At 30.3% G+C, this 16,323-nt stretch overlaps 1 protein-coding gene and 2 non-coding genes across 5 annotated transcripts; all 3 read right to left on the reverse strand.

Annotated features, from left to right (window-relative positions):
• Positions 1-2,428: 2,428 nt before the first annotated feature.
• Positions 2,429-4,461, reverse strand: LOC111886845 (uncharacterized). 3 transcript variants are annotated; one of them, XR_008231589.1, is made up of 5 exons: positions 4,116-4,461; positions 3,955-4,013; positions 3,775-3,847; positions 3,254-3,679; positions 2,429-2,667 (listed from the first exon to the last, which is right to left on the reverse strand). It is a non-coding gene; the product is annotated as an uncharacterized LOC111886845 (transcript). The 3 variants fall into 3 exon arrangements; XR_008231590.1 differs by lacking the exon at positions 3,775-3,847; XR_008231588.1 differs by having other exon boundaries at positions 3,254-3,847.
• A 5,221-nt stretch (positions 4,462-9,682) lies between these two features.
• Positions 9,683-10,820, reverse strand: LOC128125869 (uncharacterized). The gene has a single exon (XM_052771366.1). The coding sequence runs from the start codon at positions 10,687-10,689 to the stop codon at positions 9,751-9,753; it is 939 nt and encodes a 312-aa protein (XP_052627326.1). The 5' UTR covers positions 10,690-10,820; the 3' UTR covers positions 9,683-9,750.
• Positions 10,821-14,654: 3,834 nt separating this feature from the next.
• On the reverse strand, positions 14,655-14,761 carry LOC111886862 (small nucleolar RNA R71). The gene has a single exon (XR_002848586.1). It is a non-coding gene; the product is annotated as a small nucleolar RNA R71 (small nucleolar RNA).
• Between the last annotated feature and the right edge of the window lie 1,562 nt (positions 14,762-16,323).

A 16,323-nucleotide genomic window follows, 5' to 3' on the forward strand; every position in this document is an offset into this window, starting at 1 on the left:
CCCTTACCCGGTGAAACTACTATACGGAAATCATAAGTTTTGACTCCGCTCATGCCACAACTTGTGAATAACTAAAGAAGATGCTCATGGAAGTGAGATATAGAAATTAGAACAAGCACTAGTTAAAGAAAAGCTTGTTATGAAAATGGTGAAACTTGGCATTTTGAGAGAAACTGCCCAACAAGTGATATTTTCTAGTTGTATTCACAACTTAATATGATAATCATTATAGCTCCCATTTCTCTGGTAATACTTTTAAACACATACCTTTTTATTTTTTTAGCTAAATATATAAAATTTAATAATAAATATAGAATTATGCATTGACAAATTCAATTTTCACACTTCAAAATTTTATTTCTCCTTAAAAAATATATTATTTATAATACATATTCACATTTCAAAATACCATATTTATAGTTTAATGAACATATTAATTCATCAATTTACAGTCTAATATTTTAATGCATACATTCAATCATATTGTAAAAGAATATATATATATATATATATATATATATATATATATATATATATATATATATATATATATATATATATATATATATATATATATATATATATATATATATATAATACACAACTTAATAAAGTTCATTTTAAGCTTTATACATAAAATTGACAAAATAACACAATCCATTATACACTAATTTATATATTCAAAGAAGTCAAACCCCAACTCCACCACACACCGCCAACTACCACCTATGCCATCGTCACAATCATCATTCTTTCCAAATATGATATATATATATATATATATATATATATATATATATATATATATATATATATATATATATACACACACACTATCTTATAAAAGAAATCTCATTATTTCTAAAAATATATTCAATATAATAATATTATTTTTTTAAGTAGTTCAAGTGCTTAAGCTTAAAGTACAACAAACCATTAATATAATAATATTATAATATAAATCTTACAAATAATAATGCCATAGGTACAAATATTTGATCCACTAATAATATAATACTTTTGAATAGTATCCCTTAAAGTACAACAAACCAACATGAAACTATTTTCATTGATTGGTCTTTGTAATATAACATTTTCCCCAAAAAAAACTATTTTGAGGTGTTGTGGTTGATAACGTGATTGATAGAGAACAACTCACTCCCGATTTAAAATTCATTTTAGCCCTGAAAGTAACTCACTTTGCAAAAGAATTAACCATTTCTAGAAACTAAGTTCTGAAAAAGATATTCGCATTTGTCGCTTGGCGCGGGTAAACGACTAGTATATATATATATATATATATATATATATATATATATATATATATATATATATATATATATATATATATATATATATATATATACTAGTCGTTTACCCGCACGAAGCGACGGGTGTTAATAGTTTCTTTTGGCAATTATTTTTCTTCGGAAACATTTATGTTTGAGCATTCAACTTTGACATCAATGTAAGGAAAAAGTTTGGAAGATGGTAATTTGTTATTTGAAAACTAACTCATTGAGGGAGATTTTTTTGGATTTAAAACAAAAATATAATGTTGTATCGGTTAAAAAAAATGTGTGAAACCATGTGATTAGGTTCCAACGATGATTTGTTTTCTTTCAGCCAATGTCAAATAGTTTCATTTTAGTGAATACTTTTCTTACGGCGATGAAAATTAATGATTTAAGATTTATGGTTTGTGGCGACGAAAATTAATGGTTTAAGGTTTATGGTTTGTGGTTTAGACTTATTTCCTTTGAAAAACATGTCCACAAATAAAATATAGTATTAGAATAAAGATACATGATTGTTAAAGAAAACTTTTAAGAGTTTATTTTTAAAGTTTATGATTTGGTGTTTAATGTTTAGCTTTTAAAAAATATCATGAATCAAGAAAATGTTTTTTTTTTTGTTAAATTTGATTAACTTTGTCATTTTTAAGTAATAAAATCTTTTAATAGTTATTGATATTTCCCAAATCTTCTTCTGGTTGTGGATAGGTTCTGAAAAAAAAAAAAAACATATAATAAACTGACTTCTTATTCCAAAATTTCTTGGATAATAATTGATAGTTCATCCTAAAGATTCACACGTTATAAAAAAACATAAAACTAAAAAGCGATGACAATAATTGGTTTTTCTAATTATATTTGATGATAGTTGATTAAAATTACGATATGAATTTCTAGTTTTGGTCGTTTGGATATATTTTATCATATTTTAAGAGGGTTTTTTTTTTGCATACTTCATTTGACCAACAAAAAGTACGAACTACATAAATACCTAACTATCCATCATCGTCACCAACATAATTGTTTAAACTAAAATACTGCTTTTCTATCAAAAATGAAAGAATTGGAAGAGTAAACTTGGTCAACAAGCCATAACTACAGAATTCAACTTAATCGCAAAGGCAAAGGACAAATATGGAACAATTCCTCATTAATTCCACTATATTAACTTCTAGCGGATTTTAAACTGTTTGTGTTGGAACGCATGTCTCTTATATATAAAAATTTTAGACAATCACATTTGAAAAGGAAATCAAGGAGTTTTCCTACGACATAAATAATCGACAATCGCTACATTTTTAGCCCAATAACCCATCTACGATTCTTCCACCTTTACTCTTTTTTCCATTCTAGCTGTATAACATATTTATCCCTGCAATTAACATCTGAAACTATTAAGACTCCAAATATATTTAATGACACACTATTAGCCTAGTACTTAGGTAACACAAAATTTAAAAAAGGATAAACTATATGTCAATCAAACCAATTGTGTATGTTGATATTAGACAACAAATTGTGTGTGTGTTTTCAGATAAAATCATAGATAATTACTTATTGTCTGTAAAATCACAAAAACTTGTTGTGCAGAACAGCTTAAGCAATTTATCGAACAGTTGGTGTGCAGAAATTGAAGCAATTCATAAAGAAATATTTGAACCAAAACAGGCGATGAGAAGCTGAAACTTTCTATGAAACTGTGATTCCGCATGAACTGAAGAGTGACAAATATAGAAACACAAAAGCTTAGAAACTAGATACATGAACTGTTCTCCTAATTAGATCTTCTCGTTATAATAACAAAAAAAAAAGTTTGACCAGACCTTAGCAATTTCGAAAATACGACTATAAATCATAGAGAGATCATCTTACTTTGTGTCCATCGTCTCTAATAACCCCAATAGTACCATCACTTGAAAAACTACTTAGCAATAAAAGCGGCGAAAATATTTGATTACCTTTGGATGGCTGCGTTTATCGGACACAGTTGCCTTAGATAATAAATAGCATATTTGGTTGATTGAGCGGGATTAGAATGAGAAAAGGAAACAATGGCCGACGTCGCCATCTTCCGCCGATAGACATTAACAGGCGAGGTGACGAAAAGATCGATTGAAACCGATTGTGAAATCTTGATGTCATCTGTTTATATTGACTAAATGAAGGCCGATAACTCAGAAATTGGAAAGGGGAGAGATGAATCAACAATGGAATAATCTTGAAATGGATGGTGATTGAGGTATATGAAGTCGACTGACGTACGCTATCGATTCGAATTTGAAATATGATAGTTTTTGATTTATTGGGATTACATTGAAAATTGATTGTTGATTTTATGCGGGCCTCTTTCCTTTTGCAGGAGGATTCCACAAGTGAAATGTCACCTGCAACAATGTTTGGATGAGAAAGATTTTAAGAAGCTCTGCTTATTCAAGATCTGTATCTAGACCTAATTGCACAATTAATTAAGTTAATCAACCACATAAGGCATCTTCCATAACTAAGTAGCAACAAAACCATAACAGCTACCAGAAATTCACCATAATAGCAACCTGAAAGTGCAAAAACCACACTGAACAACCCTTATTGAAGCAGATCCTCTTAGCACAAAATGAGAACAACCAACCTTATAATCGAAAAGTTAGAAGTAGAATATTACCTTTGATAACATAACTACTGAATATCACCTCTTTTTAGGAATCATATTTCGTTAAAACCCTAAAAATTAGAAATCTTTCAAACAAACGAATTCCAAAACAGAAACACAAATAGAAACAAATCCATAAATAATAGCAGGTGGTGGGTTTGGATGTCTTTTACCCGGTTTGGAAGCCTCATGGTGGAGGTCGTTGCGTCGACAAAGAAGGACATTTGATGTCGTTTAGATAAGAAAATAAGAAAGCGCAAGCAGGCGGAGATCTTTGTGGTAGCAATGGTTGTGTAGAAGGTAGTGTTTAGGTTACTAATGACATATAATAGAGAAGTGATCGGAGTTTGTAATGGTGGCATCAAGAAGTTGTTGGTAAGTTGGTAACAGAGGGTTGTCGGAGACATGAAAGGGCAAAGAGAAAGAGACGGGATATATGTGGTTTGGCGGCAGGTGGTAGCATGTAGAAGAAATTAGGGTTCTCAACATCTTGAGAGTTAACACCGTAAGATACATTTAGGTTTGGTGCACGTATACACTTATATATTGTAAGCTTAATATGTTTATACTTCTTGTTCAAATAGTTATACCTCTTAAAATTCAATTTCAATTTCAAGAAATTGATAACATAATAATATAGTAAAGATAAAGATATAGCAATTTTTGAAATTGATGATCTACTCTCTAATATATAAAGTAACAAATAATAAGTGTTTTTTACCATATGTCATATTCTCATTCATTTTGTTATATGTTATTTTGTGATTATTTTAAATTAGTTTGCAATTATTCATAAAAATTTAAACTCTTTCATTATGGTTCCTTAAATCTTGTTAGAATTGCAAAAAATGTAGAATTGAGCAAGAAAGTACACGAGACAATAGCCAAAGTCCTGTGAATCATATATATTGACCTTTTTGATGATTACTTTGTTATGGATGCAAGTTCCTATCATGCATTTCATATAATGCATTTTTTTAAGTTCCTATATCGCATATTTAAAATAATCATTCGTAATAAATGAAAATAATATTGCTATTTTTCATCCTATTATGTATTATGTCACATGTTATTTTATGGTAAATTTAGATTAAATTATATTCATATGTATCGTTTTGTGGTTTTATTTTTTCATTTTATTAAACTTTATATAATACTTAAATATAACAAATGTATATTTCATTCATCAATGCAACTTTCCTTCTATTTTCTACATTTTTAAATTGAATCTAATTATTTCAGTTGTTTATTTATTTAAAATATTAATTTAAACTTAAAAGATAAATAAACACTTCAATTTTAATAATTAAATATTTTATTATTTTCTTATAAACTAGGTGTGAGACCTGTGTATTACACGTGTTGGTTTAAAAAAATATTAAACATTAAGTTAATTGTAAACAGAAAATATTTTTTAATGTACAATTTTAAAATAAAAAAGGAAGAAGCGTATTTATTGCAATTTAATATCATATATATGGTACTTAATACGTATGATTTTAATTTTAAAATTTGAAAAAAAAAATCAAAAATTGACAAGTGAATAATATTTATTTTAAAAATACTACAAAATAACAAGTGTCAAAACTCATGAGAGATTGACATATGGCAAAAAAAACATTCATTTATTAAGGAGGATTTAAATTTTCTAATTTGTTAGATCTTCATGTTTGTTTAATTTTTTTTTTTCAAAAACCAATGTAATATATGGATTTTACAACTAGTTTATTCTAATAAATAAAGATATTTTTTACCACATGTCATACTCTCATTCATTTTTGTTATGTTATTTTGTTGTTATTTTAAAAAAATTCACGTGTCATTTTATGGATTTTTTCATTTTATTAAATTTCATATAATATTTAAATGTAATAATTACAATAAATGTAAAAATAAATGGATATCAAATTCATTAATTGACTTCCTTCTAATTTCAAAATTTCAAAATTAAAGTCTCATTAGTTTCCTTTAACTATTTATCTAAATTAGTTGTTTAAATTTATATAAAAGAAAAAACACTTTAATTTTAATAATTAAATATTTTTCTTATTTTTCTTATAAATTGAAACTTTTCAAATGTTTAGAATTTCATATTTATTTTTTTTTATAAATAATATCATGTAATAGAAATTCAAATGTTTAGAATTTCATATGAGTCTTACACTTAGTGTAACCAATATTGTCATTTTTTTATTACATATAATGATGATACAAAGATATTGGTTGACCTTGGACCGGATCGGATCAGTTGACCTTGGACCGGATCAGTTGAGGTCAGGCCAGGTCCGGATTTATCGGTTCTCGTACCCATTGGACCGATACAACTTTAGATACATATAGTACAACTCATTAAAGCCCTACAAAAAGTTAGTTTATCTATTAGGATTGCTAGGTGAGTAATTGGACCGGATCAAACCGTTTTTACAAAATTGGTGGATCTTGGATCGGACCGATCCACGTTCGGTTACCAGTCTGGTTTGGTCCAGAAGTTCAAATGCCCACCCTTACCATAATACCCTTTCCCTCGATTTATTTGTGAAAAAAATATATTAAAATAAAAAAGGTATTCGAGAAAGTTTTAAAAATAGGTTTTTAACTTATTATCGGCTCAAAGTATGGAACCGTTAAAATGAATGTTTTTTTTTTTAAGTTATAGTTGTCTTACACCAGAGATAAGTCATTTTTTATAAGTTACTCCCTTTTAACTTATCAAAAGAAAATTTTATAACTTATAACTCTCTCACACCATTAAAAAAACATTTTATTTTTGTCATTTTGACAAACACTAAAATAGTGTTTATCAACTTATATCGGTTTAATACCACATAAGTTAATCTAAATACTTTTTTTTAATGAAGATCTTTAGAAAAATCCCAATATTTTGAGAAATTTTTTAAGAAAATCCTAAATTTTATTTTTTTAAACAGAAAAGTCTAGAGTTCTTAACTTTTTGAATAGAAAAACCCTAGAAATCGGCTAATTAATTCACTTTAGCCTTTTTTTAATTGTTCAGCAGGTCATGACCCCAAATTGTTAATTTTTCCAAAATATTAAGACTTATTTGTAGATTTCATCAAAATTTGTATAAAATATATAAACATAGTTTTTACGTATTTATAACTATTTTTACGAATTTATGTATTATTTAAAAACTTTATATGTATTTGTTTATGTATTTTTATGTATTTTAAATGTATAAACGTAATTTTTACATATTTATATGTATTTTTAAGTATTCTACATATTTTTTATGTATTTTTATGTGTTATTTTGTTATGTATTACGTATTTATAACTATTTTTCTGTATTTATGTATGTTTTTTTTATATGTATTTGTTTACATTTTTAATTTATTTTGAATTTATAAACATATTTTTTTACGTATTTATATGTATTTTTAAGTATTTTACAAAAAATTTATTTATTTTTGTGTTATTTTATGTAATATGTATTTATGTATTCATTAAAGTTTTTTCTGTAGACGTTTATATATTTTTATATATTTTAAATGTATAAATATATTTTTTACGTATTTATATGTATTTTTAAGTATTTTACACATTTTGTATGTATATCTATATTTTTTTTATGTATCACGTATTTCTAATTTCTATGAATTTTTACGTATTGATGTATTTTTTTAAAGATTTTTACATAGATGTTTATGCATTTTTATGTATTTTTAATGTATAACTATATATATATATATATATATATATATATATATATATATATACGTATTTATGTATTTTTTTACTTGAACTCGTCTTTACCATTTCATCCAATTCGTACAACTTTTTCGACTATGTCTAGATGATTTTCCTACATACCTACATATTTTAAACATCGAATGAGAAAAACTAAAAATATGTGGGTATGTAGGAAAACCATCTAGACATACTCGAAGAAGTTGTACGAATTAGATGAAATAGTGAAGACGGCTTGAAGTAAAAAATAAATAAAGTAAAAACAATATTATTATACATTTCAAATACATAAAAATACGTAATACATACAAAAAACACATAATACATAAAAAAAAAACACATAATAATATATACAAATATGTAAAAAAAAATAATACTTTTATACATTTGAAATACATAAAAGTACATAAACATATATATGGAAAACTTTAAAAAAATACATAATACGTAAAAAATACATATAAATACATAATGCATAAAGAACACGTTAGAAAATATGTAAAATATCTAAAATTACATAGAAATATGTAAAAAAAAAAAATACATATAAATACTTAATACATAAAAAAATAACACATAAAAATATGTAAAATGGTTAATAATAAATATAAATATGTAAAAAAAATATGTTTATACTTTTAAAATACATAAAAATACGTAAACATGTACACATAAGAACTTATAAAATATATGAATACGTAAAAATAGATATGAATATGTAAAAAATATGTTTATATATTTTATACAAATTTTGAAGAAATTTAAAGAAAAGTCACATTATTCTTGAAAATTAACAATTTGGTCACATGACCTGTTCTGCAAGTCAAAAATGGCTAAAGTAAATAAATATGCCGGTTTCTTAAGCTTTTCTATTAAAAAAAATAAAAAAAAGCCGGATTTTTCTGTTAAAAAAATAAAATTTAGAACTTCATTAAACATTTTCCCAAAATATGAACTTTTATGGAGATTTCCCTTTAAAAAACAACGTTTTCACCTGCTCTAAAGTTAATAATTAAAAAAATATTTATCATTTGAAATAAACTATCCAAAACTAAACACCCTCTAAAATGTTGTTGTACCTATAGAAGTTATTGTTAGGGAATACGGAGTTGTAACGGGTTCAAGGAGTAGAGGGAGGAGCGGGAGGAGAGCAAGAGAGAAAGAGAGGGGTGTTGCGGTTTGAGGAACCCGCTGGAGGTTGAAACCAAAGCAAGAATTTAGGGAAGACGGGTTAGGAGGCATCCGGTTTGGGCGCGTTCGATTCCCTCCATAGTGGGTTCGGCGGGAGGAGAGAAACGACTCCGTCCTCCCTTAGAACATGATAATTAGTATGTTATTAATTAAATGAATTGTATTTTTATTCCGTATTACTAATCTGTTAATATTTATTTTGTTTTCCTATGAACATAATTACGTTTCATTAAATTGAAATAGAATTACGAATTTTGTTTCTCTATAAATTTTTTTTATCTTAATTTACTTTTATTTATAAATAATCATTATATCTATTATTTTTTTTCTTAATTATGAATATCAAAAATGATATATCATATAATGCATCTTAACAAACCAAAAACTAAATGGATTGTCTTTTTATTCCGTATTGAGGATTTATTAATATACGGATCTATTAATATTTCTTTTGTTTTCCTATGAACACAATTAGCTTTCGTTAAATCGAAAAACAATTATGAATTTTATTTCTTTGCATAAAATTTTTATTCAAATTTAATTTTATTCATAAATAACTTATGAATATCAAAAATGATATATGATATAATGCATCTTAACAAACCAAAAACTAAATATGACAACAACTAATTCAATGCCACATACAAGAAACTTAATCTAATACGGTTGTGAAAATAATCAACCATAATTATTTATTTGTCTTTTTAATTTAATTAATCTATAATATTTCTAAGATTTTATTTGTTGTGAGACATTTTTATAAAATGCATGTTGCTATGATACTTTGCTGGATCATTCATCATTGTATCATGATGTTGTTGAAGTTAACAGAGAAGAGAAGCTGGGTAAATGGTAATTAAATTCATCAAGCAAACGGTTGCACATGATTAGAAAAAAAAATACATCTAATTCAAACTTCAATTAGAGTTTGAAGGTTTAAATTCTTACTGTTTTCAAAAAACGATATCTCTGATTTTGAATTCTGAATTCCATCGCCAAGATAATCCTTCACGGCATCCCTCAAATCTTCGAATTTATTGCAGTTTGTAAAAAACCTATTCATCAATTTCTTCAATTCATCATCTCCAAGGTCATCAGTGAAAGGTCTAATGGGGATTGCGTTTTCGGGTTGAAAACTGTAGGAATTAGGGTTGTCGTCAACAATCACAGCCTTCTTCAAATCCCGCCCTAGATCTGATAAATCTTTAACAAACCTACCCTCGAATTCCTTACATGAATTCCGATACAATCTGTGTGAAATCAAACCCCTGCAATCCAATTTATTCAAAACTAACGAAGCATATTCCTCGATTCCAGCTGTGAAAACCACAATTTCGTAGTTATTTGTGCTCAAGAACTGCAGAAATTCATCAACAAATGGGCGTTTCAGCACATAGAAATCAACTCTTTCTCCATCCAGCAATGGCCTCACTAAGAAATCATAAGTTCCCGGAGGTGATACTCCGGTGGCAGGTGTGGAATGGATTAGGGTTTCGTCAAGGTCAAGGAACACCGTTTTTTGATCAGGGGAGTTTGGTGGTGGGAGGGCGGAGGTAGATTCCTGGAAGAGCGAGCGGCGGACGGTGGCGATCTGATTGTCGGTGGAGTTGGGGAACTTTTTTAGGACTTTGTAGCCTTTTTTGACGGAGGATTTACTCTTGGGAGTGGCAATACGAACGAGTTTGGAGAAAAGTTTGATGAGGCGGCGGTGGCAGGTGTAGAAGGATTTATTGATGGAGGCAACTACTATGGAGGCTGTCTTGGTGGCGGTGGTGACGGGAGTCTTCTTGCGGCGGCGGAGGTTACGGTTGGCCGGAGATCCTTTTGACTTCTTAGCTTTGGACACCATTTTTGAGATTTTGGGTGAATGCCTGTAAATTAGGGATTTGGGGAGTTAGTTGTTGAGAAGGTGGAAGGTTTAATGGAGATTTGAAATTAGGTTCGGAGTAACGGTCGGAAGGGGGTCGGTTCGGGACCGAGCTTATCGGAATTTATTAAAGAAAAAAGACGAAAAGGAGTAAAGTGATACAGCTGGAAATTAGTTTCAAAAAATCAATTGGCTTTGGCGGGAGTGGAAGGGCAATTTCGGGAATTAAGTAGATTAACATAAATTTTCTTTTAAATATATAATTTAATATTGAATGACAAAATTAAATGTATATTTATGTAAGTATGTTTATTTTTTTACTATCTTATATTAATAATAAGAAACTTATTAATTTAATAGTAATGTCATTTTCTTATCAATTTAAAATTGAAGTTAATCTATTACTGTTTATTTATATTAATGTGCAAAATGATGACTTTTTAACCACAATCGTAAACATAGTTACATAATTTTATTTAAAAATTGGATCATTGTATAATTCTGTTAAAGAACATTTAATTACAAAAATTAATTTTAAATTTTTAAGAAATTTGTTCATCCTTTGGTCAATCTATGTTTTTTTCTACAAATTTAATTTTCTTTTTCATCATTTCATCCCATTTTTTCCGTTTTTAACCATAATATTCAATTTACATCAAAACAATATTAAAAGATAATATAGTACAATAATTAACAAATTTGTTTCCAAGTCAAACTTCAATAACCAGTTTAAAAAATTGGACCTTTAATAACAAAAATTGGAATTTAAAATAGAAAAAATAATTTAGATCTTGGATTTCTATACTAAATATTATAGTTTCAAATTGTATTTACCAAATACTTATAAGAAATGATTCATTTGAAAGTCTTTATGCTCAACAATAATTATGAAATGATATTTGATAATAACTTATATGATTATATAAGGTTATATTTTAATACAAGTAAATATTAATTAATTCTTTATTAAGTAATAAAATTATTAATAATAAAAGAGAATATAACTAATTGTTTATGTCACATGGTATGATTAAATAAGTAGTGTATAACATTTTGAACGTTGTCGTTAAGGATAGGTACAAGCGGTTCTAATTCCATCGTGTTACACCTCCCAAATCCTACATGATACTTGTGTTGTCCCTACCGCGTTGCCAACAACACTCAGTCCACCCACCGCAAGGACCATATCCCAAGTGATTGTCTAGAAGGACCAATCGACGCATATTTTGGCTTAAGCTCTTATCCTATAGGTATATTCTAACCTATTAGGCCACCTCACAATCTGGATAGGCTACACATGTATGTATAGGTTGCTACCATTGACCCACTAAGTTTATTCTTTTTTTTATTAATATATTATTAATTCGTCACATAAGGAAATACATTTTAAACCTCACTAAGTAATCACGCTCATTGTGATTATAATTAAATGCATGTTACTTCTAGGTTACTTCTTATGTAAACATGCAAACTAGTTAATACAAGTTCAAACATTTTACATAATCATACAAATTCATGTATATGTCATTGATTCATCGTTATGGCTTATCACATCACTAGCATGTTTTGTCCTAATTAGCATAGACAAGTATTTCCAAGAAACCATATGATATGTGCATATTTAGTTCATATTAAGTATAGATTTTTATTCATTTATTAGCTAAATTATTGCATTTTATGGACAAAAGGTACTTAAAAGTATTTGAATTATATTTTCAGTCCAAAAATGAAGCTCGAAAGCAGGAGAAGTGGTTGAGAATTCGAGAATGGAACAAAAAAAGGAAAACACTAAAAATAGCACCTACTCGGCGAGTAGGGTCGACTACTCGGCGAGTCCAAGCGAAGATTCGAGAAGATAAAGACTCGGGAATCCCAGAGACTTATCACAATACGGGGACTGAGAGATGGACTCGACGAGTCGCCACCTGACTCGACGAGTCGATTCGTATATATAAGGATAACTCCTCAGAACGATGGGAAAAAAATTCTGGAATGATTCAAAAGAGTTTAGCTGCGATAAAGAAGTCAGAAAAACCCTAGAAGACGACGAGAGAAGCTAGAATTCAATCCCGAAGGAAAATTGAGGCAAAATTTCATCATCCCACTTAATCTTTTGTTTTGACATCATGGTTAAACAATTAGACTCTGTTTGTTTGCTGTTATTTACTTCAATTATGAGCTAAAACCTTTAGACTTCTGTTTGGGGATACAAAATTGATACTATGGTTTGATTGATTGGTAGGATTAATTCTAAGTTGGTGATTTTTGTTATTTTAGCTTGCTAAAGAAACTTGTGTGTGAATAATAATTAATTTTATGTTAATAGGAAGATAATTGATTAGCATGAACATCTATTGATTATCAATCTCATATGCTATGTGATCACTTTTCCATATGTCTAGGATTAATGAACATGAAACTAGAGTTAATAAGAAAATTGAGTAAATTCATGTGCAAGCTTATGTGATGACCATCAACAAGAAGTTAATTAAAAGATTAAATTAGTTAACTATTGCAAGTCTAAATTAACCCGAATAATTAATCTAGTAAATCTAATTAAATTAGACAACTGGCCACTGTTTAAGTTAGTTTATTTGCTAAGGATTAGTGTAGTGAATGCGAATCTAATCACTTGAATCGGTAACCAACAAAAGAATTAATACATTGCACCATTACCTTGAAATCAACCATAGGATCAATTGAGTTGAACTAAACAGAAGTTTCTTCCCAATTATTGAATCTAGTTAGTTCTTAGTTTTCTACTTTTTAAATTAGTAATAGTTAGCAAGTTTCTAGTCTTGTAAAACTAGAGAAAACCCCTAGTTATTAATTAATTTAGATAGAATTAGTTTTTAGTTTTAATTTTTCGTTCCCTGTGTTCGATACCCTACTTATTCAACTATACCACAATTGATAGGTTCACTGCCTTTGTGTGTTATTAAAAGTAGATTTAAAACTAAGTGAGTTTGCACACATCAAGTTTTTGGCGCCGTTGTCGGGGAACGGTTCTAAAAATTAACATTAAATTCTAATTTAATCGATCCTTTGTGTTGGATTTATCTTACACAAAGTTATTTAAAAGGTAATTCAGTAAATAGAATTAGTTTTAATAAAATTCCGTTTTTAGAGTAACTAGAAAATTTTTTCTGTTTTTGCCTTGAACTCGCCGAGTGCACTCGTGCCGACTCGGCGAGTACATCGCTGTTACAGTTTTAATTTTTTATTTTATTTTTGTTCTTTTTACGCGTTTTTTTGTTTTGTTTACAGTTGTTTCATGACCCCGAGGATCTGATACACCTCTGGTCCCCCCTCTTGAAGACCCGGAATCCGCACTAAGGAGGAGCAAAGGCAAAACTGTTGGAGAATCCGCTTTTTCAAAGAACTCACCACTCAAAAACCTAAAGTCCGTTTTCAGCAAGAAGAGGAGCAGCAAATCAGGAGCATCCAGTGCCTCTTTGACAATCGAAGACCTAATTCAAGAAGATATCGAGTACGAGACCGAGGAAGAAGAAGAGCCCACATACGAGCACGACTCCGAGTTTGAAGACGATTTAGCTATCACTATGGCTAATATCGATGAAGTCCCCATGGGGGAATGGAAGAAGAGGATGCGTGATGACACCGACCCGGGACTTGTGCAGCCCGCAATTCCCGCGACCGCTACTTTCGAATTAAAAGTCCATATTCTCGCTCAACTCAAGAAGATTCCTTTTTATGGAAAGGATCACTAGGACGCCTACAAGCACTTGGACGAAGTGAATGATGTGACAGACTACTTCAATGTACCGAATGTTCCACGCGAGACCCAGCTTCTTCGCATGCTTCCAGTCACGTTTAAAGGGGTTGCAAAGAATTGGCTAAAGTCACTTCCTCCCGAATCGGTCACCACATGGGCCAAGATGAAAGAAGAATTCATAGACCATTTTTGCCCGCCCTCCAAAATAGCCAAGCTAAAGCAAGCCATTGCCAACTTCGAGCAACAACCCGGAGAATCTCTTTATGAAGCTTGGGAAAGGTACAAGAGCTTGCTTAGAAATTGCCCACACCATGACCTCAATAGCCAACAAGATGTCTCCATTTTCTATGATGGAGTCAATGTCACCACAAGGCAATTGCTCGATTCTCAAGGCCCGCTCACGAAGAAGGCGCCCCCGGTAATCAAGGAGTTAATTGAAGAATTATCTAAGCACTCTAGAGAATACCACAATCCAAGAAATGAAGTAAGTCGGGGGGTAGTGAACTCGGCAAATGATAGCATGGCGGCGGTGATAGCTAAGCTTGATAGTCTTGATAGAAGAATGACAAAAATGGATCAAACAATCCATGCTATTCGGGTTTGATGTGAAAATTATAGAGGGCCCCATCTCACAAAGGATTGTGATTTGGATGAAAATGGAAACAAAAAGGCTCAAGTATTCTATTCAAGTGGCGATCGATACGACGAAAATTAGCGGAAACCGAAGAAGGAATGGCTCCCATATGAAGAATAGAAGAAGGCTAAGGAGGAGAAATACAAGCAAAAGGAGAGGGGATATTATCAAAAGGAAGAACCGGTGATAGAAAAGAAAGCGGATTTAGAAGAATTGTTCACTAGATTCATAGTCGCGTCCGAAAAGAGACACAACGATCACGATGCTGCAATACACGAGACCAGAAATATGCTAAGGAATCAGCAAGAATCCATTCTCAACATTGAGAAACAGCTGGGACAGCTTGCACACCAAGTGAACGAAAGAAGACCGGGTCAACTTCCAAGTAATACCGAAGCCAATCCGAGAATGGAGAATGTGAGTGCAGTGACTTCCAGCAATTAAGAAATTTTCACACATGCACAAAGGATCTCCAAGAGGAAGACAGAAAAGGCAGAAGAGTCGACTCCAGCTAATCCCGACCAGACTTGTCGAGTCCCTCTAATGGACTCGACGAGTCCATGCGTAAATGACAAAACTGCCATTCCCTTAAAGCCATATAATCCTCCTTTGCCATTCCCAATCAAAGCCATGCATGTGGAAAAAGTTGAAGCCTATAGAGCCTTTATGAAGCATGTTAAAGCCCTACAAGTCAATGTGCCATTTGTAGAAACGATGCTCACAACACCCAAGTACTTCAACTTACTAAAAGGTCTCTTTGCTGCTAGGAAAGACTTGGCTGAAGTCGCGGAGATAATATTGAGTGAGCTACCCGAAAAGAAGGGCGATCCAGGGAGTATTATAATTCCGTGCCAGTTTGGAAACACATATGTCACTCAAGCGTTGACCGACTCGGGTGCAAGCATCAATCTGATGCCTTTCTCTTTCTTTAAGAAGTTGAATTTACCGGAGCCAAGACCGGTGAACATGAAGATCCATTTGGCGGACAAGACAACAATTCATCCACGAGGCGTTTGTGAGGATCTTCTCATTAAAACTGATAAGTTCCTTTTTCCAGTAGACTTTGTGGTGGTTGACATGGAAGAAGACCCCGAAATTCCGATTATTTTGGGGAGATCATTTTTAAACACCACATGTGCTTTAATTGATGTATGTGAGTCTACACTAACGTTGAGGGTAGGTGACGAGTCCGCAATGTTCAAAGCCGTACCAGAAGCCAAGCAAGAAGAGGAAAGAAAAGAAGAGA

The sequence above is a fragment of the Lactuca sativa genome, chromosome 4 (genome assembly GCF_002870075.4).
Source record: "Lactuca sativa cultivar Salinas chromosome 4, Lsat_Salinas_v11, whole genome shotgun sequence".
In the NCBI taxonomy this organism is placed as follows: Eukaryota; Viridiplantae; Streptophyta; class Magnoliopsida; order Asterales; family Asteraceae; genus Lactuca; species Lactuca sativa.

Coding starts and splice junctions, on each gene's coding strand:
- LOC128125869 (XM_052771366.1), bottom strand. CDS start 10,689: ATGGTGTCCAAAGCTAAGAAGTCAAAAGGATCTCCGGCCAACCGTAAC.